General features: G+C 47.7%; 1 protein-coding gene across 2 annotated transcripts in view; it reads left to right on the top strand.

Annotated features, from left to right (window-relative positions):
- CWC27 (CWC27 spliceosome associated cyclophilin) overlaps window positions 1-13,371 on the top strand; it is a 261,740-nt gene that overhangs the window by 10,415 nt on the left and 237,954 nt on the right. For both annotated transcript variants that reach the window (XM_088444062.1, XM_088444061.1), the window contains exon 3: window positions 11,546-11,658. In XM_088444062.1, the coding sequence (XP_088300188.1) occupies window positions 11,546-11,658 (113 nt within the window). The remainder of the gene's footprint in view (window positions 1-11,545; window positions 11,659-13,371) is intronic.

The following is a 13,371-nucleotide window of genomic DNA, read 5'->3' as shown; positions in this document are numbered from 1 at the left end:
ATCAGACCATGTAAAAAGAAAACAATATAATCTAGTGCAGATGGTCAAACAAAAGGAAGCATAATATTAATTAACAAATGTTAATTAAGCAAGTAGGTGAGGTAATAATCACCCTACAGCACACACTAATAGGCTAATTAAAACCAAAATTTATATATAACACGTTTAATGTACATCACAAACAATAATTTCATAAAAAATGTAAACTGTTGAATAGATGATTCAGGCTCTTTAGAACCACCAACAGGTACAATGTCTCAAGTGAAGTTAGCCTCCTAACAGAATCCGGTCAGATAGATGCAAAAAAATGGCGAGGAGATGTTTCTAACCCGGGTAACCCCAGCTACTCGTCCACATCCGTCTCACACAGGCTGTCGGAGGAAGGTCTATTGATGTCCCTCTACCGCCGTATTCCTTCTGGCTATTGCTTCGGCCATAAGGGTTTCAGAATTGGGAGCTCTCTAATGTAGACCTCCATTTCTAATTTTTCATAGAAACAGGGCTGTGCTGCGCACTCGTCCTGGGTTTCTTCCAAATGTGGTATCTAGTTTCCATATCAACGAGGAAATTATTGTATCATCGGTTACTTCACCGGACCTTTCGGTTGGTGAGGCCACCTTGGATGTGGTGCGGGCCTTGAAAAATCTATGTGGACCGCACTTCTGTCTATAGGAAGTCAGACTCTTTGTTTGTCCTTTTTATGGCTTCCATAAAAGAGGTTGGCCTGCCACTAAACAAACATTGGCAGGATGGATTTGACTGACTATCTCTGAAGCTTTTGCTCACGAGGGCCTTCCAGTTCCATCTTCTGTTAAGGCTCATTCCACTAGGTCTGTGGGTCCTTCGTGGGCAGCTCGATGTGGCGCCTCAGCTGTTCAGCTTTGCAAGGCGGCCACGTGGTCATCTGTCCATATTTTCGTATGGAATTATGCTTTTGATACCTACGCCTCTCAGGATGCTCCCTTCGGGCGACGGATTCTCCTCTCAGCACAGGAGCGTCCCCACCCTTGAAGGATACTGCTTTGGGACATCCCCAAGGTATCCTGTGGATACCCTATGGAACCTGAAGTAGAAAATAAGAGATATGGTAAGAACTTACCCTTGTTATCTCTATTTCTACGAGGTCTATAGGGTTCCACAGGGCTCCCGCCCTGTTGCACCTGTACTGCAGATGGGCTGTGTGGTTCTGGTCACCGGTTTTTCCATCTCCCTCTGGTGAGAATGTGATTCTTGTGTGTTCCAGACTTTCTTCTCTCTCTCTCTCTTTATCCTCCTCCGGCCTATGGCTTGTGACGAAACTGAGTGCCTGAGGCTCGGGGGCGGGGTATAGGAGAGGGACCCCAGTGCATCCTGGGAGGATGGAGAAGTTTTTAACTCTGTGGTGCCTGGATGTCTCCCGCCATCACCTATACCCCAAGGTATCCTGTGGAACCCTATAGACCTCGTAGAAATAGAGATAACAAGGGTAAGTTCTTCCCATATCTCTTATTTTTTATTTTTTTTACACTTTACAAACTTTTTACCCAGATACATGCACGGATCTCACTGATCTGTGCATGCATCTGTGTCTGAAGCTGGTATGGGGGGGGAGGGGCAATGCCTGTCAAGTGCCGTATTGTGCAGGTCTGAACGACACCTCGTTTTTCGTTCGGCAGAGCGTACACAGTGCATGATAAGAGGAGAATCGTTATCAAGATTAACATATCTTCCTGCATGCACAAAAGATCTGAAGATGTGACCAACGACCCGTGGAACGTGCATCGGGATCGTGATAGAGTGTGCACACTGGACGATATGAACGATTTGTTCTGATGCATCAGAATAGGTCAAATTGTTAAAGATATCTTTTAGAGTGGAGAGGCATTTAGGGTGCCTTGAGGACCGAATTTGGGAACCCCTGATCTAAGTTATTTGATGAGTTATTGGATGATGGGAGTATGGATTGGATTCTGCATTAAAATCCTGAGATGAAAGCAGCATTGTTACAAGAAGAAAACCTGCTCTTACAAACCAAGGGGCTGTGATTCAGCAGTGAAATGCTGATTGCAGAATCCTGATCATTAGCATGCACAGGAACCGTTCTGTAAATATGCAGAACGGGTCCTGTGTGATCGCACATGGGACCTGCCCACTTGCTAAGCTGCGAACGCACGCAGCTGTAACGAGCAAATATATGCATATATGCAAAACAAGCGATCGCACACCACAACACAAAGACACACACGCCCAGCCAGAGTTAAAAACACCCACCGTAGTCTGCGGACGACCATCACCTCTCTGCTTACGATGCATTCACTTCAGATATCAGCAGACTCATCGTTCCTCTTCCCATATATTGAAACCATAAGCAGGACATCTGCTACATTGCGATGTACCTGCCTGAGCCAACGATGTGTGTTTGCTAATAGCTTGTTATGTGTATGTACTTGTTGTTTGATTGCATCTTTGATCTTTTAGGTTTTTTTTTTTTTGAAAATTTTTTGGCTTTTTTTGTTTTAACGTTATATCTCCTGCTATATATTTTTTTAAATTATTAATATGCGTTATATGTATATCTATAACATATATACATATAAATCTTTAAATATATATAATGTGTTCTAAATCAGCTCTTAACTGTCACTATATAAGCTTGGTTTTCAAAATGTCAGTTCTGATTAGATTGTCTGTCAGGTTGCTTCCATCCATCAGTGTTCGCAAATACGCGCTATAGCGTGTATTTTACCCGGGATTGAGCAGTGGGGACTCACTTTTGAAAAGTAGCCAGGTCACCGGCGACGTGCTGTGCTGTGGCCAATCCCTGATAGCTGGATGCAGCACAGCGTGCCCCCCCCTGCAGAGAAAGACACAACCCTCTCTGTTATAGCAGCCAATGAGAGAGAGACTCTCATTGGCTACTGTTGTGGAAAGCCATGCTGGGATCAGGTGTCTGATCCCAGCATTGACACAGCTGCAGGGGTAGGCAGAGCCCGGCGCTGGGACAGTGTGTTTGTTCCCAGTGCCGGGTAAGCCACCGCGGCGGGTACCTGGTGAAGGGACCGCCTGGTCCCTTCCACCAGCGTCGGCGGGAAAGTGTGGCATCATTTGTAAGGGGTATTACTGCATGGCATAATGTGCGGCATTAATGTGCGGCATAATGTGTAAAGGCCGGGCATTTATCCTTTGATAAATATGCCTATTATTACCTAAAGCGTTATTCATAGGCTAACCGTACTATCACTTTAAAACGGGGCACTCATGAATTAATTACAAAGGTTCTGTGACTGGCTGACTTCATGCCTGGATTTCACCTGGTTTTAATGAGCCACAGAACGTGTGTAATCCATGAGTGTCCCAGTTTAAAGGGATGATATGGTAAGCCTACTTATTCACTATGGGTTTTGTGACAAGTCATATTACCTGAAAGATCATGGAGGCATTAAAACATGCATTTAAGGGGTATGTGGGGATATATGATGGGCATGTTAGGGGCATGTGAGGATGTGTGGTGGAATGTGGGGGGGTAAATTATGATGGGACCCAGAAATGGTCAGGTAGGACCACATTTTTTTTAAAGTGGTGGGTCCCAGGGACCCACATATTTTGTCACTCATCGTGATCACTTATCCATGTTTTAAGTTTTTGAAAAAAACAGTGTATCTAACAATGTGTGTGTGTATATATAGGGAAGGAAGGAAGTTACCAAGCATTACCATCGTATTTGGAAGGCATATGTAACCTGGTGCGAACGTAGAGTTCTGCCTTCTACGGAGTTCAGTCTTCCCAGATTTCTGCTTTTTCTGCAAGCAGGTCTCTCAGCAGGCCTTCGGTTGGGACCTCTGAAGGTACAAATTTTAGCACTCTTGGTTTTCTTCCAAAATAAATTGTTCTTATTACCACACGTGCAAACTTTTCTGCAGGGTGTGGTTAGATTGCAACCACCCATTGTTCCTCCTACAGCTCCATGGGACTTGGACTTCGTCCTGTCTTTCTTGCAGTCTTCGCTGTTCGAGCCTTTGGAGTCGGTGGAATTGAAGTATCTTTCAGGGAAGGTGATACTTCTGCTGGCTCTAGCTTCCACCAGGAGGGAGCTTTATCATGTCATCCACCATATTTGGTGTTTCATGAGGAAAGAGCTGAGCTACGCACCAGAATGGATTTTCTGCCTAAGGTGGTTTCAGCCTTCCACATCAATCAACCTATTGTGGTTCCGGTTCTTCCACAGGATTCTCCTTTTTCTAGATCCTTGGTTGAGGTTAGAGCTCTTCGCATATATGTAGACAGGACGGCAGCCGTTCGCAAGACAGATACTCTCTTTGTTTTGTATGATGCTGCTCGTCCGGGTTGGCCAGCTTCCAAACAGACACTGGCTCGATGGATTCGTCTGACCATACGACAGGCGTATTTGGCCTCGTCTAGAGAACCTCCATCTTCCATTACCGCACATTCCACTCGCTCAGTGGGTGCCTCGTGGGCGGCTGCTCGAGGCGTTTCTATGGAATCTCTATGCCGGGCAGCTACTTGGTCAGGATGGCATACTTTTGTTCGGTTTTACAGATTAGAAACCTTTGCGACTTCTGCAGCGCAATATGGTCGGTCTGTTTTGCAGGGTTCTCAGCGCTTTCCCACCCGTGACGGGAGCTCTGGGACATCCCCACTGTCTTGAAGTCCTCCAGTGTCCCCTAGTGGATGAAGGAGAAAACAGGATTTTGGTACTTACCGATAAATCCCTTTCTCCGATTCCACAGGGGACACTGGACACCCACCCTGCGCTGTTCTTCCTAACACACCTGTTATGCCTGATGGCGACATGTTTGTTGTCTAGGGTGATGTTATGAATGTTAGAGACATGTTTGTCGTCTCTTGTTTCATTCTATTTTGCTTTGTTTTCACCTTTTAGTTATGTGTACTTTCGCCGCCTCCTCTTCTGTCAATCTTTTTTTCTATGCTCCCCTCGGGCTCGGTTCTAATACTGGCCTATAGTGGGGTATAGAGGGGAGGAGCTAGTCACACTTCATTTAAATTTAAAGTGTCAGCTCCACTCAGCACCGTCTATACCCCACTGTCTTGAAGTCCTCTAGTGTCCCCGATGGAATCGGAGAAAGGGATTTATCTGTAAGTACCAAAATCCTGTTTTTTGCCCAAAGATGAGATCTGGTTAGTGCCTCTGGAAACTATACAAGGAATATTTTGACCTTTTCTACATCAGGGTCCATAAGGTATCCACAGGATACCTTGGGGTATAGGTGATGACGTCAGGCATCGGGCACCATAGAGTTAAGCTTTCAGCCTCCCAGGATGCACTAGGGTCCCCCTCCTATACCCCGCCCCCGAGCCAAGGCATCTCAGTTTCGTTGGTGCCCGGCTCGGAGTCGGATGCACCTGTTTAGAGGGGGGTTAAGGATAGCCCGTGAAGTTTTCTTCGCGGCAGCTGTGGCTGCACATCTGGAAGTACAGCATGGACAGTCACTACTGATGTCCATGCTGTCTTCCCTAAACCCCCGCCGGTACCAGAACGCCGGTACTGATCCAGGGATGCTGGTAAGCATCTGGGGTCACAGCTAGCGGTGACCCCAGATGTTTTGGACCATGGGCGGATTCTAGGGGGCAGCAGGTAAGCAGCGGGGTCCCGCGGTGGGTCTCTGCTGATATATGGTCCAGAGTCCCAAGGCAGGGGTCTCCCTGGGGACTGGCTGCAGCGTGGAGCCAGGTAACCAACCTGCGCTTCCACTACCCCCCTGGGACAGCGGACCGCAGCTGAGCGGTAGCGCTGCGGCGTCCCAGGGGTTAATTGCATGCCAGGGGAGCGCACCTTCCCTGTACACAGCCGGCGCCTCCCCCGCTGCACACAGCCCTCTCTGCACCTGCCGATTGGCCATGTGGCAGCGCTCCTCCCCCAGGCCGACCTCCTCTCTGCTCCTCGGTGGCCATCTTTTAAGAAGCATGGTGAACGCTGCTGGAAGCTGTTGATCGGTAGCATCGCGGTCTGGGTCCCCCGGCATACCTCTCTTCCGTTGAAACAGGTCTGTGTATGCAGCGCGGTGTCCTACCAGGCTCTGTGTCTGCGTAGTTGAGGAACAGCGCTGATAGTGCAGGGATTAATTTCTTTGCACTGTATGTAACTTCTGCTAGCGTCTGCTGCCTGTACTTTCACTTTCTACTGTCAGGCATTTCACTGTCCCTGCTTTTCTTCTGCTAAAGCCCTTGCGGTGCGGTGATTGCAGGGTGGTTCTCCCACTATACTAACGAGTATTAGTGAAAGGGGTCAAATACTTACCATCATGTCTGAGAGTTTCCTCTCCAGCTTCTGTGTACTACATGCAAAGTACCAATAGCGGAGGGGGAAGGTAACGCGGAGGGGCTATGTCGGCAGTGTTATTTATTGGCGCGGCCAATTACTGTCACGGCTCCGGTACAGGAACCGCCCTGGGCTTGTTTCGCCAAAGCGCTTACAACCCTAGTGGGCCAGTTAGCTCCGCCACCTGCGTTTTCACAGATGGGATTGTCCCAGGAGTCAGTGGTGTCGTAACCCATGCAGGGTTTCCCGAGACAACTGATGGTACCCCACAGTCTCCCTATTTCCCCTCCCCAGGTCTCTCAGGAACCTGCGTGGGTTAATTCACTGACAAGTTCTGTACAGCATTTGTCGGACGTGTTACAAGGGGAGTCTGTGTTGCGGCCACATAAGCGGCCGGTGACGTCTCTGTCCGCTCCTTATGAGGGTGACGACCGATGATGGGGAGATTCTGGATCTATCTGACCAAGAACCTCTCCGTACTAAAGAGTCGGACGCTAAGTCCAAGGTTTATATTCCTGGCCTTATTCGGGCAGTCCGCACAGCTTTAGTTATTGAGGATGACGATCCTCCGGTGTCCAAATCCAAATATGCCTTTTTTAAGGATATTAAGGGTGACGCCACAGTGTTTCCTCTTTCGGGTCAGTTAGTAGACCATTTAGAGGAGGCGTGGAAACACCCTGGTAAACGGTATCAGCCTCAAAGACGCTTAGCGGTGGCTTACGCGTTTGCGGACAATTATTTTTCTAAGTGGGAATCCCCTCCACAGGTGGATTCTCATGTGACACGCCTAGTCCGAAGTGCCACGTTGCCCATGTCCTCCTTGAAGTATGCTACAGACCGTAAGGTGGAGATCTGCCTAAAGTCCATTTATTCCCTCGTGGTGGGGGGGGGGGGGGGGCATCCAGACCGGCTATGGCCGTATGTTGGGTAGCCAGAGCTATGGAGCACTGGGCTGATAGTTTGGAGGCGTCTTTGGATTCCGACTGTTCAGCTGAACAGGCCGAGTTGGTAGGCAATCTCCGGGATTCGGCCACTTACATCAATGAAGCGGCCTTGGATATCAGTACCCTCACATCTCGGATTTCTTCGGCAGCTGTTGCTGCTCGTTGAACCTTATGGTTGCGACCCTGGAAGGCGGACGCTGATTCCAAAAAGGGCTTGGAAGCTTTACCCTTTAATGGAGAAGTCCTATTTGGTCCGGATCTGGACAAAATTGTGGCCACGCTGGCGGCAGCCAAATCTGCATGTCTCCCGTCTGCTGCGGTCCCTTCCAGTTCGGGTACGTCGTCCTTTCGGCCTTACAGGGCCCAGGGTAGGCCTAAAGCACAGTCTTTTCCCCGACAGGCTGGCCCCAAGAAATCGGCCAAGCCCAGAAACAGGCCTGGAGTACCAGACGTCCGGCCCCTAAGTCTGATGACAAACCTGCGGCCTGACTGTCCGGGCCTCCCTTTGGGGGATCCCAAAGTGGGAGGCTGCCTGCTGCAGTTCGCCCAGTGTTGGTCGGTAACCACGACAGACAATTGGGTTCACGAAGTGGTTTCTCACGGGTATACCCTCTCCTTTCGGCACAGGCCCCCATCCCGATTCTTCACCACGGGTCTTCCCTTAGACCGGAACAAAGTCATGGAACTGCGGAAAGTTTTGCACACTATGCTCCAGGCTGGAGTTATAGTGCCTGTTCCATTCTCCCAGAGGGGCCAGGGTTTCTATTCCAATCTCTTTTTGGTGCAGAAACCCAATGGGTCGTACCGTCCGATTCTCAACCTCAAAGCCCTCAACAAGTCCTTGCGGGTGCCGCGGTTTCGGATGGAGACCCTACGGTCCATCATTCTGGTGCTGGAACCTGGGGATTACATGGTGTCATCATTGGACTTACAGGACTCTTACCTGCATGTCCCTATTCTTTTACGCCATCCACAGTTCCTCAGGTTTGCAATCCGCAACGATCACTTTCAGTTCCGGGCGTTACCTTTTGGCCTGGCGACAGCACCACGAGTGTTGATCCAAGGTTATGGCGGTCATGGCGGCTTTCCTGCGGCTGCAGGTAGTCCGCATGTTGCCGTACCTGGACGACCTTCTGTTGGTGGCGGGATCTCCAGAGCTCCTTCTACGCCACTTGGATCTGACGATCGCGGTACTGCAACGGCACGGCTGGTTAATAAACTGGCAAAAGTACACCCTGATCCCGTCTCAGAGGATTCTGCACCTCACAGCCTTATTGGACTCCAGACAGCAGAGGATCTTTGTGACGGGGGAAAAGATCTCTGCCTTACAGTTTAGGGTGCGCAGTTGTCTGCAGAGTCGCCGTGTGTCCCTGCACTCGGCGATGAGGTTACTGGGCTCCATGGTGTCAGTATTCGACATGGTGGAATATGCCCAGTTTCACTACAGACCTCTGCAGCAATTGATCCTGTCCAAATGGAATGTACTACCTCAGAGTCTAAAGTCCCAGACGATGGTGCTCACTCCGGAGGTTCGCCTGTCCCTAGCTTAGTGGTTACAGACGACCCATCTCAACAAGGGTCGTCCATTTTGGGTAGCGAACTGGGTCCTGTTGACAATGGACGCCAGCCTTTGGGGCTGGGTAGCGGTCACGGGTCCACACTTGTTCCAGGGCAGATGGACTCAGGCGGAAAAGGAGCTTCCAATAAACATCTTGGAACTCCTCGTGGTTTTCAATGATCGTAGAGGTGTCCCGCATCCTGGTCTGGGCAGAGCGCAATCTCCCGGCCATATCAGCCGTATTCATCCCGGGAGTCCTCAACTGGGAGGCGGACTTTCTCAGTCGCCAGGACGTTCATCCGGGGGAGTGGTCTCTGCACCAGGGCGTCTTTCAACTTCTCTGGAAGACCCCACCTGTCCACCAGATCGACCTCATGGCGTCACGGCACAACAACAAGTTGCCGGTGTACGGGTCTCGAACAAGAGACGAAAAGGCGTCTCTGGTGGATGCTCTGTCCGTCCAGTGGACGTTCCGGTTTGCTTATCTCTTTCCTCCGTTTTCCCTTCTTCCACGGGTAATCCGGAAATTCAAACAGGAAGGAGGGACGCTCCTGTTGATGGCTCCCGCGTGGCCCAGGCGGCACTGGTTCTCAGACCTTCAGGGTCTGTCCGTGGACATTCCTCTGCGGTTGCCGCTGCGACTGAACCTACTGTCACAGGGTCCTTGTCTTCACCCGGACCTGACTCGGCTGTCTTTGACGGGGTCGCTGTTGAGAAGGCCATGTTAAGGTCCAGGGGGTATTCCAGCTCTGTAGTACGAACTATGCTAAGAGCTCGGAAACCATCTTCTGCAAGGATATACCATAGTGTGTGGCATACGTTCTTCCAGTGGTGTCGACTGAGAGGTTATGCCCCTCGGAAGTTCCGTCTGTCTAGAGTGTTAGCTTTCCTACAGGCGGGACTAGACCATGGGCTACGCCTTGCTTCTCTGAAGGTGCAGGTGTCTGCCTTGTCCGTTTGGTTCCATCGTAGGATTGCTACAATCCCCGATGTGCGCACCTTTATGCAAGGTGTTCTTCGAATTCAGCCGCCCTTTGTTCCACCTGTGGCGCCTTGGGATTTGGCTGTGGTCCTGAGGGCTCTCCAGGGACCGCCGTTTGAACCACTGGGCTCAGTGGACCTTAAATGGCTGACAGCTAAAACAATTTTCCTTCTGGCCATCGCTTCGGCCAGACGTGTTTTTGACTTAGAGGCTCTCTCCTGTAGACACCCTTTCCTGATTTTTCATGGGAACAGGGCAGTGCTGCGTACTCGTCCTTATTTTCTTCCCAAAGTTGTTTCACGTTTCCATATCAATGAGGAAATCGTTGTGCCGGCTTTTAACTCACCTGATCTTTCAGTGGGTGAGGCCACTTTGGACGTTGTGCGGGCCTTAAAGATTTATGTTGACCGCACTTCTTCTTTAGGAAGTCGGACGCCTTGTTTGTCCTCTATGGCTTCCGTAAAAAGGGGTTGGCCTGCTTCAAAGCAAACTTTGGCAGGTTGTATTCGTATGTCAATTTCAGAAGCTTATCTTCATGAAGGCCTTCCGGTTCCATCCTCTGTGAGGGCTCATTCCACTAGGTCTGTGGGTCCTTCGTGGGCAGCTCGACGTGGTGCTTCTGCAGTCCAGATCTGCAAGGCTGCCACGTGGTCCTCTGTCCGATCAGTGCGATCCGTGTGGCAAGCACCTGTGACAAAAGACACAGATACATGTATGGATCTGTGAGCTCCGTCCGTGCATCTGTGTATGAAAAAAAAAGTGTACACAAAAAACAGCGTAAAACCCCCTGAAAAAAAGCTCAAGCTGCCCCGGCATTTGAAGACACAAACGACGTAGGGTTCCCTGTATTTAGCCCAACCAGCACCAGGCTTTTCAGAGCCAGCCCTCGTTGTCAATATACAGGGGACAAAAAACGTAGTAGTCCCCTCTATTTATCGAACACCAACTCTGGGCTTTGAGCTGGTCCTGGTTATACAGGGGACAAGAAGCGTAGGGGTCCCCTGTATCATCCATAACCAGCACCGGACTCTTTCTAGCGGGGGGAGTATTTTCACAGCCAGTGGAACCCTTTCACCGGGTCCCCCGGCCAAAGCATTACTCCTGGCCGATAGTCAGCCCAGGCTGGGAATCCCTGGGGAGTCGGGGACCCCAAAATAAAGGGGTCCCCCTTTCCAGGACACCACAGGCCTAGGCGGAGGTTGCCGGGTTGATAATGCAATGTTATTGAAAGAGTTAAAAATATTGTCTTTTGCATTAGAACTACAGGTTCCAGCAAGCCTCCCTCGCATGCTGGTACTTGGAGATACAGAAGTACCAGCATGTGGGGCAGGCATTACAGGCTCAATAGTACCTGTAGTTCCACTGCAAAAGCAATATTAAAATAAACACAGTACACACATCGTGAAAGTACAAGTTTATTAACACATACATACTCACTGATTTTTTTTTTTTCACACAGATGCATGCATCCATCTGCTATCGTGCACGATCTAATGATGTGCAAATCATTGGATAGTGCACGATAGATCTTATGTCACATCGTGCAACTTTTGCTGCACATCGTGTCGAGTGCCGGGGAGAGTTCAGGGTAAATTGCTCATGATTGATCGTTGAGCACATCGTTCTGTATGTACGCACCTTTAGTAGTCCACTGACTATGTGTTTAGTATTATAAAAGTTTGTGCTTGGCAATAGAATGTAAAGTATATGTTTTAAATATGAGAGTATTATCGGTCTCATATAAAATGCTTTGTTTCACTAATTATATTTTGTTGTTCTTTTAGGGTATTACGAGAATACAATATTTCACAGAGTTGTTCCTGAATTCATAGTCCAAGGAGGTGATCCAACAGGCACCGGTGGCGGCGGAGAATCAATATATGGAAAACCATTTAGGGTACGTCATCTCTAAGTAAAGTGCAGAAGTTGGGAATATATTAACCACTCTTCATGGTCATTGTAAACAGAGAGCCCCTATCTGTTTCTAAATCTCTGTCAAAGATGACCGGTACTCTATCAATACAAATGACAGCCTTTGGGACTGGAACTATTCTGTAGGGCTACAAGCCCTACAATTACTACATACACAGATCAGCCATAACATTAAGACCAACTGCCTAATATTATGTTGGTTCCCCTTGTACTACCAAAAATGCTAAGGCATGGACTCTGCAAGACCTCTGAAGGTGTCCTGTGGTATCTGGCACCAAGACGTTAGCAGCAGTTCCTTTAAGTCCTGTTAGTTATGAGGTGGGGCCTCCATGGCTCGTAACAAGATAATCAATGTTATTCACTTCACCTGTCAGTGGTTGTAATGTTATGACTGATGTATGTATGGTGTTGCATCTAAGGGGTATATTTATTAAAGTGCGGGTTTTTAGAAGTGGAGATGTTGCCCATAGCAACCAATCAGGTTCTAGCTTTTATCTTCTAGAAGGTGCTAGCAATCAATAAATACTACTTAACATGTATCTATCACCTTCTAGAAGATAATAGCTAGAATCTGATTGGTTGTTATTGGCAACATCTCCACTTCTAAAAACCCGTACTTTGGTAAATATATCTCTTTGTGTTGTGTTGTATGTTTCTTATGCAAGGGCTTTCGAAGTGCCTTATCTTCCCCATGCTGTTATCTAGAGACTCTGGCACCCTAGTAGTTATTGTTTGGAGGTCACCAGGTAATAACTGCCTACACTACAGAAAGAGTTAAAAAGTCCCAGAGTTTGCGCGTGTTTACGGGGTTGCAGGGAGCTCTTTTGTCCACATCTCCCCTACTGTGGCTTTGATAAACTCAGGGGCGCCCCCCCTATTTGATGTTAGGTTGTCTACTATTCAAAATGCTATGCCTTGTTGGGCTACATTATTAATCATAAAAATGTTATTGGTTTCACACTAGAAAAAAAAAAGTAGTAATTTTTTTCAAATCCAGCTTATTTGGAAAACCTGCTTTTAGGATATTATTATTTTTTTTCTATTTTGGAAAGGTAGCTTAGTGCTGAAGTAAGAGATTCAGAGCATTTCTAGGTAGTTGTTAAAAAAAAATAAAAAATGACACATTTGCTTTTAGTTGACTTTCCAAGAAATTCAATAATCCCTTCAATAAGACCACATTGAGTACATTTTATTTGGCTTGTCAGTATAAACAAACCAAACACGATTTTCTGAAATGTCAGAGTGTTCTGAAAAATAACAAGGTATAAAATAGATGTGTAATACATATAAAAATGACTGATATTCATGTTGTAATGTGACCAGACCAAAAAGTCCCAAAATAAGCTCATCATAGGGGTGAGAAAAGCTTCATCTGCAAAGGGATTAATAGTAACTGACCTGCCAGTTAGTGTTAGATCTAGTTTACATTGGTTCTATAAATGCTCACCATAGGAATCAACTAGAATCATAGTTAAATAAAATATAATAAAGTAAAATAAATACAACGTATCTGTTTTTTTATTTATGTAGATCATAAAAAATATATATTTTATTAATTCATACTGATTTGTTATCCCTCTAAATAGGAGAACTAGATATATTGTATAGGCGGAAATGCAAGTAAATTGTTTGTTGTGTTTTTGTTTTTTTGTTATAATGTTTTTGCCTGCGCTTCCAT

This window comes from Taudactylus pleione, unplaced genomic scaffold, assembly GCF_031769625.1.
Source record: "Taudactylus pleione unplaced genomic scaffold, aTauple2 ptg000345l, whole genome shotgun sequence".
NCBI lineage: Eukaryota > Metazoa > Chordata > Amphibia > Anura > Myobatrachidae > Taudactylus > Taudactylus pleione.
The sequence above is the reverse complement of the archived record's forward strand: the minus strand, read 5'-3'. Positions and strand labels throughout refer to the sequence as shown.